The 18,566-nt window shown below is 38.2% G+C and overlaps 1 protein-coding gene across 1 annotated transcript in view; it reads left to right on the top strand.

The window, feature by feature from the left end:
• tcerg1l (transcription elongation regulator 1 like) overlaps positions 1-18,566 on the top strand; it is a 598,955-nt gene that overhangs the window by 74,850 nt on the left and 505,539 nt on the right. The window contains exon 5 of the mRNA XM_063071197.1: positions 17,499-17,642. Within this exon, the coding sequence (XP_062927267.1) occupies positions 17,499-17,642 (144 nt within the window). The remainder of the gene's footprint in view (positions 1-17,498; positions 17,643-18,566) is intronic.

The raw sequence follows: 18,566 nt of genomic DNA, 5'->3' as shown, positions 1-18,566 counted from the left end.
AAAGTAGCGGAGAGCTTTGAGACCTTCCTGATGGGGGATAGAAGTATACAGGGACTAGACAACCATGGTGAAAATAAAGTGGTGGGGGCCAGGGAACTTAAAATCATCGAAAAGTTTATGAGCGTGAGAAGTGTCACGAACATAGGTAGGATGGGATTGAATAAGGGGGGATAAAACCGTGTCGATGTATGCAGAAACGAGTTCAGTGGGGCAGGAGCAAGCTGAGACAATGGGTCTGCCAGGACAGGCAGGTTTGTGGAAAAGAACACCATAATACTATTTCAGTAACCTGTCCTTCCTGGATAGAAGTGCTAAAGATATATTTAATTATGAATGTAGTCCAGCACTTCTACTCAGGAAGGGGTCATTATTGAAATGCATCTTTAGTTATGAATGGTTTTTAACAAGTTTTGAATGCTAGACAATCTGCAAATCACTCAGTATTCTGCATCAGTTGCACTTAGGTTCTGACTGATGTAAAATAGATGTCAGTCAGATAACCATGATGGTCAATGCCTCAAAAATGTGGATGCGGTGCAACAAAATGATCCTTTGTTCAAGACTGAATGCTGCAGCTTGCCGTCTTCACCTTTGTTCTTTGCAACTGCTCAATGCGTACCTCCGTCATGCTGACCAATAACCCCATTAATAAGATCATTCATGATTTTGCCTCACCTACAGTTCTAGCACTCAGACTGCTCACTCTGCCAGATATTCATCCACAAATACATTATTAACAAAACAGCTAACACAACACTCACTGATAGTGTTCCCTAAAAGTAAAATACTTAATATGCTAGAAAGATCATTTCCTGATGTTTCATCTGAAAAGGGAAAAGTTAGAGATAAAAGTTTAAGTTCCTGAGAAAAGTCAGAGACAACTAGGAGAGAAGGCTTGAGGTGTGTTAAATGCATACTAGGCCAAAGACAGAGTTCAAAATGAAACTGGAATGGAGAAATAAAGTGATAGTTAATAGGAAGCTCGAGGCCTTTGTAGACTGAATGGTGGTTTATAGCATAGTGGCCATCTGGTATGCTTCTTCTGTAGTATAGACATCACTATTAATGCAAATGCTTATTTCCACTCCCTAATCGCCCAGAACAGAGAGGGCAGTAACAATTATAGAGTTCAGAATAGCTAGTTACAGAGAAAGTGCAATGCAGATAGACAGTAAGTTGCAAAGTCGTAATAAGGTAGCTCGTGAGGTTGTCCATTCTTATTGGACCAGAGAACTGTTCAATAGTGTTATAACAGCAGATAGAAACAGAAAACACAAGAGATTCTGCAGATGCTCGAAATCTTGACCAATGGACACAAAATGAGGGTGGCACAGAGGCATAGCGACTAGCATAATTCTTTAAGCACCAGGTCTCAAGGTGGGAATTGACAAGGGCTCAATTCCCACCCTTGTTTATAAGAGGTTTGTACATTCTCACCTTGACTATGTGGGTTTCCTCCAAGTGCTTCAGTTTCCTCCCACATTCCAAAGGCATATGGGTTACTAAGTTGCAGGCATGCTATATTGGCACTGGAGGCATGTGGCACTTGTGGGCTGGCCCCAGCTCGTCCTCATGCTGTATTGATGCAAACGACACATTCCACTGCATGCTTGGATGTTTCACTGTGCACGTGACAAATAAAGTTGATCTTTAATTTTTAAAATGCTGGAGAAACTCAGCAAATCATGTAGCTTCTATGGAGCAGAATAAACAGTCAATACTTTGGGTCAAGACCCTTCATCGGGATATAGAAACTGACTTTGGGTCTGGTAGTACGTGCTTTCAGGCTTTTATATATCTTTTACTGAATGGGAGGGGGAGAAAAGGGAATGTCAGGGTGGGTGGGTCTTTGATTATGGTGACTGCTTTACTGAGGCAGTGAGAAGTATAGATGGTCTGTGGGGGGGGGGGTGCAAGCTGGTGTGTGTGATGCACTGAGCTGTGTTCCACAACTCTGCAGTTCCTTACAGTCAAGTGCAGAGCAGTTGCCATACCATGCTTTCTATGGTACGTTGATAGAAATGATCAGAATCAATTGGACCATGCCAAATTTCATGAGCCTGTGAGGAAGTAGAGGTGTCAGTGAGATTGGTGTTAGGAGACGTTCTGCAGGATGACCCTAAGTCACGATCTTCTGGCTGGACTGCTCTGTTCATAGAGGCAAATGTCACGTTGATCTTCAAATTCCTCACCATCATTTCAACTGCTTTAATTTCATTGTGGAAAAAGTAGCATTTTGAGCACCAGTATTTGCCACTATTCATGGCATCCCTTGAATGCAGACAGCCATTCACCTTGTGTTTCCATGAAGTACCATGATCTTTTCACCAACAGGAAAGGTTTCCACTCTGTCAGACTGTAGCTTCTTATGGATCAGGAGGAGAATACTCTCACAGTGAATACCATTTATCTGGGAGGCTTGTGTGACTCACTCCTATCAAGGGGGCTGCACTGCTGGATATTTTAGTGGCCAGTGCTGCTTAGAGGGATAGATTCTTGGCGATGAGAGCTAGTCTTGATCTCCTTGCAAATTAACACTGATAGGTGCTACAGTCACAGCAGCTGAGTGCAATACAGTAATATCCACACAAGGAGAGTGGAAAGAAATACCACTGGCCTCCTCAGGAAGAAATTTAGTTCCATATACCAGTTCAGTGTTGTCCTGCAGAAGAAATCATGTAGGTGTAGGCATGTCAACACTGTGTGCTGCATGCTGCAAAACCTTGCAAATTGAAGACAGCCACCGGTGAATGGAGACCTGGAGGCTGAGGGCAATGAGGCACAACGAGAAGAACAGCAGGAGCAGGAGAAAGACATATCCCTGCTTAACATCCACAGCCTCCTATCCCATTTGAGTAGAGAAGAATCAGCACAGGCGAAGAAACGTTCAAGATCGTATTTGCCAAGTCTACTTAGTAATGTTTTCAGCATTCCCATTTTTACCACCAACCTAGTACACCAATAATGAGATTTAGGACCCAATGATACATAAAAATCCAGCACATCCTGCTTTGAAGTTTCAATTATGTTGATTCTGGCATGTGAATGAATAAATCCCTGATCCAATTACTTAAATGCTCACTGCAACATTTGAAGATTTCTTGATAAATAGTACCTTATGCAAAAAACTCCACAGAATGTATATTTTTATGTGCGGAACTCTTGAGATCTCACTGGGAGTCATGCAGGTCCAGGGCTAATGACTGCTCATGGATATAAACCACTTCTAACACTGTTTCAAATATCTTTTGACTAATTTTGTTGTTTTTTTGTTTTTGCAGAGGATCCAAATTGAAATTCATGCTAAGCACAACCACAATTCAGTGCAGCAAAAAGGCGTGCAATGTAATGACTAGGCATTGCCCTCTTTGCCCTGTATCACAATTATTTATATTTGTATTGTCAAATAATCATGCCCATAGCAGTTTTCAAGTAGAGCATGTTATAAATGTGTCTTTTGGAAAGTGTTAATCCCCTAAGAATGAAATGTCTTGCAAACAGATTTTTAAAATAATTTGATGAATTGCATTATTATTTCTATGTCTGCTTTCACATTTCATATGTGATAAAGCAGCACTTCAGCTCATTGAACCTATGCCAATTTTCAGAACAATTCTTTCACTCATTTCCCCACTTTTCTCCCTGTAACCTATTCTTTCTCATATGCCCATTAGCACCTCCTGATTCACCCACCAGTCACCTGCACAGGGAGTGGTTTATGGGAGCCAATTAACTGAAGAGCCAGTCTGTTTTTGGGATGAGGGATCATGAAGTATAAACCCATCTGATCATGGGGAAAATGTGTAAACTCCTTACATGTATCAGAGGTTAGAATCAAATACAAGTTGTTGGACGGTATGACAACTAAATTACCTGCAAATCATAAACATGAGAAAGTCTGTCGATGCTGGAAATCCAACGCAGTGCACACAAAATGCTGGAGGAACTCAGCGGGTCAGGCACATCTATGGAAATGAATAAACTGTCAATGTTTCGGGTCTATCCTCTTCTACAGGACTGAGTATCATATATCTGCAGTACCATATATCTCTTGGACACTTTTTTAATCCTTTCCTCCTTGATTTCTGGTTAATATCAGCAACAATAGTTTTTCCAACCTTAGTAATGAACAAACAATTCATTATTTGCATTGTAAGATAGTGTTATCCATGGCTGTTTTTCTTTAGAATACTGTATGTTTAGAATCTGCCTCTTCGATCAACAGTTAATAGTTTCTTACTTAAAAAAAAGAGTGATTCTTTTTCATGCAACATGGCCTATGTACAATAGTACATCATTTTTTGATGATGGTCATCTAATCCAAAGACCCCCCCTCAGTTAATGGCAGGGGTCCATGGCATAAAACAGGTTGGGAAAACCTGGTCTAATATAAGCAAAATTAAAATAGTTCTTCTCAAATAGAGCATTTTAAGAAAAATGAAACTTTTCGTTGCTAGTACATTGAAATTCTTTTTCCAAAATGACTTTATTTTTACTGCATCATTTTTAAGAGGAGTTTATCAGAATAATCAATGACTAACAAGCTTACTAAATCATACATGCTCCTGGTAAATGGGATAGATTAATCAACAATGTTATTAATATGATTGTATTAGCAATGAAAAAATGGCATGGCACTGTTAACATTATTAAAATATGTTTTACATTATTTTCATTCAACTGAGGAATTAAACTAAACTTGACAGCATATGTTTTTTTAAAATTAATATGTCTCTGTGCAAGTTTTTAACTTTGTAAATGATAGTAAACTTTTAGATAAATGATGAACTGAATAAAATAATGAAACATTGACATTGAAAAGAAAATGAAGGTTATTGTTTAAATATTTTTTCACCTATTTAGAATTCTAGTTGTGCGATAGGAACAAATGCAGTTTTTCAATGATTTATTAAAATCATTGTTTTTCAATTAAAATAACATGGTTAAATTTAATGTGCATTATATTGATAATCTATGGCAATGGATAGCCCATGACAAGATCATTGAAATACAGCAACACATTATATGGAATTTCTTGCCGCAGGCAGCTGTGGAGACCAAGTCTTTAGGTATAGTGAAGCCAGAGGCTGATAGATGCTTGATTTAGTCACGGGATGAAGGGATACGGGAAGAAGGCAAGAGCTTGGGGCTGAGAGGCAAAACAGATCAGCCATGATGAAATGGCGGAGCTGCCTCAATGGGCCAAATGGCCTAACTCAGCTCCTGTATCTTATGGTCTTATAGCTAAGGCCCATTATATAGAACACCAGGAGCAATACATTATGCAAGACTCTGTAGAGTCTACAGATGAAGTATTATATTCATTTTTAAATTTCTAGTATATGGCAGGGTGTATGAGAAATTGTGAAAATAGTACAAGGACATAATCTGTATGCTGTCTGCTCCAAAAGCTTTCAGTTCTGAAGTTAAGCTCTGAGGTTATTTATCTTGCAGAGGGTGAGTTTAGAGAGAGTATGATTGAGTTTTGTTTAAATGCACGGACTCGAGTCAGGTTGGATAGGTTATTTGATATATTCAGTTGTCAATACACGTAAAGATTTAGGTTGAACATGAAACAATATTTGCTTTCATAGAAGATGTTCAACTCAGATGTTATACTGAATTGATAACAATATTTCTTCTATGTCTATTGAAAGTAGGTTAAAGCACATAACATAGGTGACTCTACTATGCAGTACTTTTGAAAATGTTGAATTGGAGAAGATTCCATATTTATGCCCTGCTATTCAAGCCTAATTTTCCATTGAAATAAGGCCTTTTGAGGTGGGGGAGGGAATAAAGTTTATGGGATGAGGATTTAAGTAATGCCATGGTTGGTAAGGGCAAGAGGGAGACCGGGGATTGGCAGGGGTTGGGTGTTGGTGCAGAGTAGGGAAGAATAGGCAAAGGGGACAAGGTAATTAGGGGAAAAATGTGTCCCATTGCAGTCATACAGGACTGAGATCATTGTGTTTTCCTGATGTGGAAATTCAATCAGGATCATAAAGGTGACATCCACGGAAGTTCCTTCTTCAGTCACCAGAATGGTACAAAATACCCTTGAAATAGTTGTTACCACATTTCACTCCTGAAGGGCAAAAAAAAAGGAATCATTATTTTGTCACATAACGTTGAACCAGGGTCTTTGTAATTGAATTTCTTGGCATGTGTTAATTTAGGAAAAGAAGTTTCTAAAAGCATTTTTTTTTAAATGTAGAGAAAGAGAAATAATGCATCCATTTGTAGTGGGTGTCTCTTGGCATTTCCAACCTAATTGGAAGACATTAAAACATTGTAGGTATTTGTAGTGCAGATGTAAGGGTTGCTCTTCAGTCACGATAATAACATTGTTCATAAACAAAGTGAAAAGATAGCTCTTTCAGAGTTAGATTTTATTCTGCCTAGAGTCGGACTTACTGGATGATTTAGATTTGGTGCTGCCCAAATATGAGGGAGAAAACGAAAGCTTTCAATATAAATTCAGGACTGTGTTCCATAGTTAAAGGGATATGACAACTCAAATATATGGTATAAAATAAATTATTTTTAACTTCATCAAAAAGATATTGAAAGAAAATAAAACAAGCATGGCAAAATTTAATGTTCTGAGAAACAAAATATGTAGGAAATGTTGGAGTGTTCACTACTCCAGAGCTGACAGAGTGCAAGTACTGGTCTGATCCCTCTGCCATTCAACAGCAATCTTCCCAGAGGATACTGGAACAGAGTAACCAGGGCCAAGAAATAAACACCACTAGTGAAATTTGAGAACAGTTACGGAAGAAGTCTGTCTGCTTTGTGGAAATTGCTTGGAAATTAATGTGCAAAAGAAGCATTCCCTGTATTAACTTGCTCCATACTTATGACAAGCCCTTCAAAATTCATTGTTCTTTCATTTATTACCAATGCTGCATCTTCCAGCAGGACAAACATTCAAGCTGCAAATACAGTCGCAAACATTCAGCATCTGAAGTCTTCTAATGCTTTGTATATAAATCAGATTTAACGCAACACTGCTTTTAAATAACTACACTGTTGGCAACTTATAAATGTTATTTCCCCAGTGGCAAGCAAAACTGTTCTTATTTACAAGGAATGGGCATACTAAAGAAATTATAAGCTCTTGAATATTAAAGGAATGCATGCTACCATACACAGGACTTGGAATGAGTGGGTGGATCCAACAGGCTATGATACAGATACTCTTCTTGATTTTTGTGCTCTCTCACTGGTAGATGGGCATACAGAGAAGTATTCAAGTGTCGTTCACTGTATCATGCAATGCAAGTTGTGTTGAAAGGTTTCCCTTGAACCTTTGTAATCTTTCTGCTTTTTCTATCATTGTAGACATAGAAGAGCAGTTGGCTAGCATTTTCAGAACAAGACTGCACCAGGTGTTTCTCACCAATATTTCCAAGTTCCAGCAAACTATACACACCTGGGAGGAAGCTGTTAATGAGAAGGAAGCACCGGGTGAGATACGGGACAGAATAGGAGTAAATGATGATGGCATAAGGAAAACAAGAGTTTGATTCCAGATCTATTGCTGCCATCAGTAAAAGAGGAAAAACTGTATTAATGTTTTTTTTACTTGCCACCAGGGAGAGAGCTTTTAACATATTGTTCCTGGAACCTATCAAAAGATTCTTGGCACATCTGTGTGAAGTAATGTCTAACAAAAGTAGTGTGATAAACCATAATCTAGTGAAACTGGTTGGGGGATAACCATTGGCCAGATCACCGTTACTGTATTTCTGTGAATTGGATATTTTTGCCCACGTGACCAGACAGGCAGAGTACTAGTTTAAAGCCTTATCTAAAAGGTGGTGGTGCAGAAATACAATTGCATTGATTTTAATGCCCCCATGATGGAACTTAATCTAAAACTCAGTCATGTTTACTCCTTACTTATAGAGCAGGTTTCCTGAAATTTTTGCACACTCCTCTCTCTGTGTATGTAAGTGGATCTCAAATAAAGAAGCACGTATAACCCAAACAGTTAGGTCTGCTTATGTATTATTTAAATGGCTTATCATACTTGGCCACTACTGGGTGTAATGCCTCCGTTAAGGTACGATCCTTATACAATATGTTAAAGTGGCAATAGTTTATTTACAAAGCATTTACATTTAAATTATTATCCTGGTGTGACTTTTATCTGTGTTACAAACTAAAACAGTGTGGACTATTTTCTAAACGGGAAGAAAATTCAAAAATCAGAGTTGCAAAGGACTTTGGAATCTTTGTGCAGGATTTCCTATAGGTTAATTTGCAGCTTGAGTTGGTGGTAAGGAAGGCAAATGCAATATCAGCATTTATTTCGAGAGGACTAGAATATAAGAGAAAGGATGTAATGCAGGGACTTTATACAGCATTAGTCAGACTGCACTTGGAGTATTGTGAGCAGTTCTGGGTCCTTTATCTCAGAAAAAATGTGCTTGTGTTGGAATGGGTCCAGAGGAGGTTTGCAAGAATGATTCTGGGAATGAAAGGGTTGATGTATGAGGAGTGTTTTATGGCTCTGGGCCTGTACTCACTGGAGTTTAGAAGAATGGGGGCTGGGGAATCTTATTGAAACCTATTGAATATTGAAAAGCCTAGATAGAGTGGATGTGGAAAAGATATTTCCTATAGTGAGTAATTCTAGGACCAGACAACCTCAGAGGGTTGTCCATTTAGGGACGTCCATTTAGAACAGAGAACAGAGATAAGGAGGAATTTTTTTAGCAAGCTGGTGGTGAATCTGTGGAATTTATTGCCATGGATGGCTGTGGATGCCAAGTCATTGAGTATATTTAAAGTGGAGTTTGAAGGTTCTTGTTTAGTCAGGGTATCAAAGGTTATGGAGAGAAGTCGGGAGATTGGGGTTGAGAGGGAATATAAATCAGTCATGATGGAATGGTGGAGCAGACTCGATGGGCTGAATGGTCTAATTCTGCTCCTGTGTCTTCTGGTCTTGTGGTCTCTGCAAAATTGTTATATTGTTAAGTAGTAGATAGAATGCATGACTCTCCTGTTTAACTGGGACAACAGTCTGAAAACACAAGATAGAGAGAAAGAAGCATGTGGATATTTACAGTTGCAGTATTCAGCAGTGAACACCAATATATATTCCCCCAGGATAGTACTGAGGAAATCTCTTGGACTGTGAGCACTATCCTACTTGTCCTGGTTATACACTCCCATCTGATGTTCTGTTGATACAGAGTACCCATATCCATATATTCCAGTCCTGCTCCATACCACTTGAATACAAATCCATTCCAATGCAGTTCCTCTACTTCCCTATTGGGAATTGCTTTAAGGGCACTTAGTGCAGAAAGAGATGGTGGAGGCAAAAATTTGTGATTTTTTGAGACTGGGAATTGCCAACCCTAGCACACATCAATCAGCGCTGACATGTTAATTAGATCTCAGAGGGGAAAAAAATTTAGTGGTTTACTTGCTCTGTATCATGTTTTCACAAATTGAAGGATTTAGCCTTGTGCCCTTTCATTTAATGTACTGAAATGTCAGTCTAGATTATATGTATACTTTTGCTTGAATTGGCAATCTAATTGCGGGAACACCAAACTCATTGTTGCCATAAAGCAAAGTCATTAGGGACTTCAACAATAATGTAATACTGTACAGCTGACTGATAGAGCAATTGTGTTTTTCATATGTATATGAGCAAGCATTAGTTGCCCTGCAGGCACATATATGCTAAGTGGAAGGACATAGGTTGGTAATAATAAGTGGATAAGTTATTATAGGTTATTAAGACAAGTTGAGACTAATAGGACTTAAGTTTCACTAGATAGACAATTAGCATTGTTCATGTCAACCACAAGTATCCTTGAACAGATGTTGGTGCGCACATGACATCTTTCTGGCCATTCGCCTGTACAGACATCTGCTCATGATGATTGCCAGACAGGTGTATGTGGAGTACATTGAGTAACATAATGGCAGGTGCTACACTCCAGGTCTGGCATACATTCATGTGCCTTTTAGCTTTCAGATGCTGTGTTTCAAGTGTTCTAAAATGAGTCTCATTAATGTTAACTTTACTTGGCAAACACACAAAGCATTATTATATGTGCAGATACTTTTGTTCAAAGGACTTCACTGGGAGTTGTTATTATTAATTAATATAATTTTTCTGCCATTGCTGTTTTGATGAAAACTTTAGACACTTAAATTATTTATGGTTGGGAAGTGCCTAGAACAGGTAATAAGTATAAGTCTCTAACAAAGTTCTAAGATGATGGTTTAAATCTTCCCAGTGTCTTGCTGGAGAGAATAGTGGTCGTCTACGACGGGAAGTTGGACAGGCAGTTTTGACAGAGCTTGCAGAAGAGACAAGGGAAGCAGGCACATGGGAGCAGCACAATCTGTAAGTTGCCCTCCAAGTCAAACATTACCCTGCTTTGGAAGCATATTGCAGTTCCTTCATCACTGGCTTGCAAAACCAGAATTCCCTACCCAAATACCTTCACACTAGGAGCTGCCTGTTGGAAATACATTGAATATACAGATTACAGAAGTTCAAAGAACTATTAATTACTGGGCAGTAAATTGCAGCATGGCTAGTTGTGTCTACAGCTCGAAGAGGATAAACAAGTTCATAAAAAGGTGATGGCCATCAAGTTTGTTTTGGGGCTTAATTCCCAAAGGGATTTTGTAGATAACAGTGCCACCTATTTTTCAGTAAATTAAATGTGGAATATTCAAATCAATAAAATATATAATTATTTACTTATGTCTTATCATGTGATTATGATTGTTATTTAGACTACTTCAAAGAACCAGAGTTGTACATAATGTGTACTGAAACTCAGTTGTCCAAATACAGTTCCTACACTTTGGTCTTGTGGAATATCCACAATTTCTCAATACATATCAGTATGTTTTCAACAATCTAAAACCTAATATATTTAGTTGTCATCAGCATGTACTTGATTGTTTTCTAAAATTATTTTTGAAAAAAAGTGAAGAATGAATTTCATAATCTTCATGGAAATTTTGAGAACTAAATGTAGCAAAACATTTGCTCCTGAAAAATCTGAAACGCTAGAAATCCTTGTCCAAATTGGTATTTCTCATAGTATAACCTTGGCTTTAAAGACAATGGATGAAAATTAGACTGTATTGAACAATTAAGTGAATACAAATCTGTATTTTGCTTGAAAAAATAATTGCAGTCTGGAAACAGGCACTCTGGCATTCTGCCTATGCAGACAATCAAGCCCCTATCTGCTCTAATCATACACTAATGCCATTTCATTTGCTCCGCCTTTCCCTGAACTCCCCTCAGAATCTACCGTTCATTCTACATAGCAGGGACAATTTACCCACCACTCTACTCGCCTTTTGAATGTGGGAGGAACATGGAAACCTACTTGGTCATAGGGAAGACCTGCAAACTCTACACAGGCAGCAGCAGAGATGAACACAAACCACTGGAGCTGTGAGTTAGTACCTAAACTGTGTTGCCAGATTTAGTACAGAACACAAAAGCAGCTTGATATTAATAACCATATGCATGGTTCATGATTTTTTTAATGCATTCATCACAGAATGGATTAGGTAAATTTATGGTCAAAATTCATTAGATTTATTGTAATTTTAATATCAAAAATGATAGAAACAATTTTAAATGAATGGCAAATGAATTCACAATAATCATTTAAGGTTTCAAATGAAGGTGTCACCAAACCAATTAAAGTGAAGATCAATGGCGCAATTTTTGCAAGTTATCATCATTATCATTTTGTGCCATCTCATATGACATGACGATCATGGTCTGTGACCACTATCATTCTTGGCAAATTCTACAGAAGTGGTTTGCCATTGCCACCTTCTAGGCAGTGTCTTTACAAGATGGGTGACCCCAGCCATTATCAGTAGTCTTCAGAGACTCTCTGCCTGGCATCAATGGTTGTATAACCAAGACACGTGATATGTACCGGCTGCTCATGTGACCATCCACAACCTGCTCCCATGGCCTTGCGTGGCCCTGATCGGGGGGCTAAGCAGGTGCTATACCTTGCCCAAGGATGAAGTGCAAGGTGGAGGAGGAAAGGAGTGCCTCACACCTCCTTTGGTAGAGATGCAGCTCCGTCCTTTGCAGGTTATATTATTAGCATTCCAAGTGTAAAATAGAGTAAAAAATTAAGGCATACCTGCGATTGGTTGAAGTGAGAAACTTGTAATCCTTATAAACTGCCTAAAACTCTTAAGATTACTGAAGTTCGTTATTTGGCTTGCCATGAGAAAGTTATTCTGACTCCCTGCAATATCCAAAGGACTTTTATCTTCCTCAGTAGAAACTTCTTCATGTTTGGTACAGGAATCTTTGTTGTTCACATTTAATGTAAGGAAGTGGAAAGAAAAAGAAAAAGACAATGAATATATGCCCCCACCCAAAAAATATGTAAGTACCCCAGCTCTAAAGAAGAGTTCAACAAAACTTTTAAGCCAGATGAGTATGTAAGGTTTCCACAAATAAAACATTGAGGTGCTTTATGTTTAACAAAACTCGTATCACCTTTTATTGAACTCCAAAACCTACACAACAGAGTGCACCAATAATCTTTTTACGTAACAATATCATCTCATCACACCAGCCTCTTAAAATGGAACCCCAATTCAATGTTGGTGGTTATGAATTCTGTACATTTCTCCCAATTACATTACCCTACAAGTATACTGAACCAAAAGATCTCTATTCATTCATATTCATGGTTGATATATGTCTTAGAATTGAACACTGAGTCTAAATATAGCCTTGATCCTTCTTGAATGCACTTCTTTTCAGAGGATTTGGATTGGACAACATTAGCTCTGTCACCACCTTTCACCTCCGAATTCACATCCTTCATGCATACTGCATTGCTCTGGCGCAATTAATCTGCTTAGTCAATTACTCAAAATAATATCCTTATTAATTTAATTCCTATTAGGTTGAAGTATTGATAGAAGTGTGCAGCAGTGAAAGTGACACTGTCAATGAGATCAAAGAGACTGACAGGAAAAAAAAACACAAAAGGTATGATCTTTGGAGATGGATGTCACCACATTCATATTATTGGCCTGGATTTTGTCAATAATGGATGAAGAGTACTTTTCATTCGTTACACTTACAAATGCTTCTGATTCATTGCCATTTGAACAGTATTAGGTCTCAGGATATCTGACTCCATACAAACTTTGCTTCTGAAGAACCTGGGATTTGTGTGAACAGCACTGGGACTTTCAACCAACTAGAGTGAAGATTTCATACTGAGTCTCATTAGTGCTATGTTAGAAAGGGTTAGCTTGGTGAGTGGTTGGAGTGAGACTTCTATCTCCCAATTCTGGAGAGGTGAACAATGCTTAATAATATATTGTACACATAGTTGAATAGTATACGTCTCGGGGGGCGGGGATCTTCAGTCTAGTTGTTTGAAAAATCCTACGAGATGGGAAAAGTGCAAGATATGTTATCTCAACACATAGGAGATTCTGCAGATGCTGAGATTGTTGAGCCTCACACACAAAATGCTGGAGGAGCTCATCAAGTCAGGCAGGGGAGTAAACTGTTGACATTTCAGGCAAAGGCCCTTCATCAGGATTGGAAAGGAAGGAGAATTAGCTCAGCAATGTTTTTAAAAGTCTTGAATAAACTCTGATGGAATGCAACTCCAATGTGTGTCAATTATTAAGATGCTGTATATTGTGGTATTAGATGTTCACATGCACTTGAATATTTTTGCCCAAACTTTCACTAAATGGTTTTATAGGTGTCTATCTGATCCAAATCATGCACATATTTTAACACTGAATCTTTTAGCCTATGTTAGAACAGGGCCTCTTCCTGATCTCTGTGACTAATGATAGAAGTACAGACTGTGGAAATCAGTTAAATTCAGATCATTATTTTCTTCCTCATTACTGTCGGCACTATTGTGCTTATAACACATTCTTTTGATGACAGTGTTGACAATCTCCTTCCTCCTCCTTATCATCCATTTTCACGTAATTCCCTTGTTTACCTTTCAACTTAACCTGTACAGTAGATATGAAGAACACACATAAAAGTTGCTGGTGAACGCAGCAGGCCAGGCAGCATCTCTAGGAAGAGGTGCAGTCGACGTTTCAGGCCGAGACCCTTCGTCAGGACTAACTGAAGGAAGAGTGAGTAAGGGATTTGAAAGTTAGAGGGGGAGGGGGAGATCCCAAATGATAGGAGAAGACAGGAGGGGGAGGGATGGAGCCAAGAGCTGGACAGGTGATAGGCAAAAGGGATACGAGAGGATCATGGGACAGGAGGTCCAGGAAGAAAGACAAGGGGGGGGGGACCCAGAGGATGGGCAAGGGGTATATTCAGAGGGACAGAGGGAGAAAAAGGAGAGTGAGAGAAAGAATGTGTGTATAAAAATAAGTAACAGATGGGGTACGAGGGGGAGGTGGGGCATTAGCGGAAGTTAGAGAAGTCGATGTTCATGCCATCAGGTTGGAGGCTGCCCAGACGGAATATAAGGTGTTGTTCCTTCAACCTGAGCGTGGCTTCATCTTTACAGTAGAGGATAGACATGTCAGAATGGGAATGGGATGTGGAATTAAAATGTGTGGCCACTGGGAGATCCTGCTTTCTCTGGCGGACAGAGCGTAGATGTTCAGCAAAGCGGTCTCCCAGTCTGCGTCGGGTCTCGCCAATATATAAAAGGCCACATCGGGAGCACCGGACGCAGTATATCACCCCAGCCGACTCACAGGTGAAGTGTTGCCTCACCTGGAAGGACTGTTTGGGGCCCTGAATGGTGGTAAGGGAGGAAGTGTAAGGGCATGTGTAGCAACATGTCAGAATGGGAATGGGATGTGGAGCATGTAAGAATGGGAATGGGATGTGGAACATGTCAGAATGGGAATGGGTTGTGGATCATGTCAGAATGGGAATGGGATGTGGATATGAAGAATATGTGACTTTTGATAAAATGGTTAATAAACAGATGACCTATTCAAGTTAATTGGTGGAAAGGTTAGAGTGGGATTAATGTCATCTTGAATTCACTGGCAACAATGGTGATGGAGGCAGAAGCCATTATCCTCATTTTAAAACTGTAACTACAGAATTAAAGACTGAGAGCTGGTAACTGGGAGTAACCCAAAGCTCCCTATTTTTGGGCTCGCACCAATAGGGTAGGCTGAATGAGTCCATAGCACACTGTAATTTTTTTTGTGACTGTGATGGATGTTTAAACAAATAGAAGTAGGACATTTGATGCAACTTTTATTTTCATTTTCTCAGTCACATCACTGTGAATGATCCTTCTGGAGGTGGAACACAAAACTGTATTGAGTGCTGTAATTCAAGATTTCTCATTCTCTCTTAGCTTTTGTCAAAAGTTGTTATTAGTCATGTACAAAATTTGCTAAGTAATAGCATTTGCATTGTACTCTGTTTCTGCAATGAATTCAACCACGTAAACTGCTACATCTTGCATTTAATGCATATAACGAAATCTATCTCTTCGGATAAAGACCAGGATTATGTTAATTTTCCATAGCCTGAGGTGCTGCTATTAATAGTTCGTTCACAAGTTCTTCCAAGTATGCTTGCGCTTTTACATTACTCAGCCTACTTTCATTCAGATACCGCTTTTACATTTTGATACATCGCCTCTGTTATTTTGAGTTTCTACTGCCATTTTAAACCAGCATTCCATTTTATGAATCTCACTTTACAACTTCCTTTAGCTTTCAGAGGAATTAACAATATCTTTTTGGTATTGCCTGTAAATTTTAATGCCAATCTACATTAAGCCATTGGTTCTCCCATTGAATCGCTGTATCCTCCCCTAACATGGATCTACCAGTACCAACTACTTCTAACTGGCCTGAGAAACTTGACTATTTTCCTGCCAATTTTTAATCAAGCTTACACTGTTGCATGTAGTATTAAATCTATACTATCTGCATTCACCTTTTGCCCCCATATATTATTGTCCTTTACCTCTCTAAAATAATTCTATGATATTTGTAAACCTTGGTTGTTTCTTATGGATCTAGGTACCTGTAACTATTTTCTCCTTATTTAAATATGTGGCAGTTTTATCCCCAGTTAAGCAGTCTAAAATCTTCCTTGCCGCAGATGTTGAGCTAAGTAGCATGTAATTATCTAGATTAATTATTTCTCCATTTTTTCTTTTGATATGGATAAAGCATTGGACATGCTCCAGCCCTTCAGCACTCATTTATACTCAGAGACCTGAAGTGTAATTTTGACGGCCTCCGCAATTTCTACCATCAATTTTTCAGAGTCCTACAATGTAGCCCGTTATGTGCTGAGACAATAATTTTAATGCCACTCATCTTGCAGAAACCAGAGAGTGGGGAGGCAGTTAATGTGACTAACTCTTTATAATCCTGCCATCTCCTGATGTTGATCTGTTCTTATAACATCTATTGAAAACATGCAGATTGCAAACCAGTGATATTTTTTTCTGCTGAAAATTTATTTTATTCATCCATCTCTTCTTGAAACCATGGAAACATTTTTTTTCCAAGTTGTTGTTCTACGGAATATATCTGTTATTCAGTTTATCTATATGCAGCGAAAACAAGGAGCTCAGTGTTTCAGATCTGACCTCATTTCACCAAGTACTATGTTCTGTCACCTCTGTTAAAGTTGGATGGGCATGTGCAAAAGCATGAAAATTTAGCTTATGCCACAAGACAGAAGACAAGCCTGTTACATCCTAAGTTATGATAAAGTACTGAATGGTTTTGATCAGATCAAAAATGTTATGCTTTGATATATCTACAGGATTAAGTAGCCTGTGACATTTGAAACAATGGCCAAGTCAATATCATCAAACTGTTATAACATTTTTTGCATAATACAATTATTTTAAAATATTATATCCCTAATTCATCGGAAAATAAAATGGTTTAAATCTGATGGGTTAGTATGATACTGCAGTTGTCTTGGATTTTGAAAGTGCTCCCCAGCAGTTACTTTAAGGAACCGTTGATATGGCAGTTGTGAATGCTGAGAGATTGGGCATGTGAAAGATTTGACTCATTCATTTCAGTACTAATCTTGAATGAGCTCCTGTAACGCATATTGGGATTCTGATTTGATGCTGAGATGTTACAGTATTCAGTTTGTTAAGCAATTGCATTTTTAGAAAAATAAGTCCCATGAAATTTGTGAATTTCTGCCTTTAAGAAGCTGGATTGAAACAGCCCAAACATGTAGAATCCTTATTCACATCGGGTTTGTTGGATTTCAAAATTTACTACCTAACACATTCTGCTCTTTCATTTGCTTCATAACTGTCCAGACAGAGAATTCAACAACTGGTGTTAGTTGTTTCTTGTATAAAAGGGAAGTTCATTTTGTTCATCTATAATAATGTAACTCAGTTACAAAATGGTGCTCTGTTGCAATATCTTTTACTTACTGAATTAAATTGTTTCTATTCATTCTTCATTCATCTAGCCACCTTATTTCTTTCCATTTAATTTAGTGACATCCTCCGGTCACCCGAGCACTCAATTGCTCAGACAGATTTATTGTCTCCAGAGAGATTTGGGTAAACGAAATTATGGCCAATCTACAACCTGTGACATCAAAAGTGTTACTGAGTTTGATGCAACGGATCAAAGTATTGGTAAGTGATCTTCAGCTTGTGTCCTGTTAAGTTTTATTAGCATTAGTGGTGAGAGGGCAGAATAAACCCAAGCCTGTGAAAACTGATCAACTGAGTATTGACATATTTAGAAATTCACTATTTTAATATAATTATCCTTATAATATAGAATTGATGACTATGAGAAATAAAGCTAATTTATTGACTTTCAAGATATTTTAGAAAAAAGGCTACATGGAAAATCAAAATTACTTGTCAGTCTCAATTCTATTGTGCTGCATCGAGCAATGATCTGAAGTGATGTCTCGGTCCTTAATCTGTACATTAAATATTGGTTGTTTGTATTGTACTGCATTTTGTTTGCCATGTGAGAAATCCCTCACTGGCTTGTTCACCCATAGTTTTATTTATTGCACTATTGAACAATTTGGTTGGCGTTGCTCTCTTTCATGCTCATCAATTTCTATGGATCAGAAATTGGGCAATCTCATGACTGTATAACCTTTCTCACAACATTTTTTTGTGACTTCCACCTTTGTATACCATTCTGTCTGTGTCATATCTTCTCTATGCTACTTAACAAGTATTGCAATGAACTTGAGCCTGCTGATTGGAGATTTGAGGTAAAAACGAGCCATTGTGACTTTAAGAAAACAAAGCAATTGTACCAAAGTTTGAAGAGGAGTAATTATGATCTTAATGTAAGCCTACTTTATCCTTTTCTTCATTTTAAGAACTCAGATAACCGCAGCACAATTGGCACTTGTATGTAAAGTACGTTTATAGAAGGTAATTTGTCTCATTTCAGATCGTTTAAAAGATCATATATCAATTAAAATATGCATGCAAATTAATCATTCACTAATATACATTCCAGTTGTTTTTAGCTATCTTTTTATGTGCCTAATTATATAATTTCTGCAATATGTTATGAAGTACTAAGAT

This window comes from Mobula hypostoma, chromosome 19 (genome assembly GCF_963921235.1).
Source record: "Mobula hypostoma chromosome 19, sMobHyp1.1, whole genome shotgun sequence".
Lineage (NCBI taxonomy): Eukaryota > Metazoa > Chordata > Chondrichthyes > Myliobatiformes > Myliobatidae > Mobula > Mobula hypostoma.
This window is presented reverse-complemented; position numbering and strand designations above follow the sequence as displayed.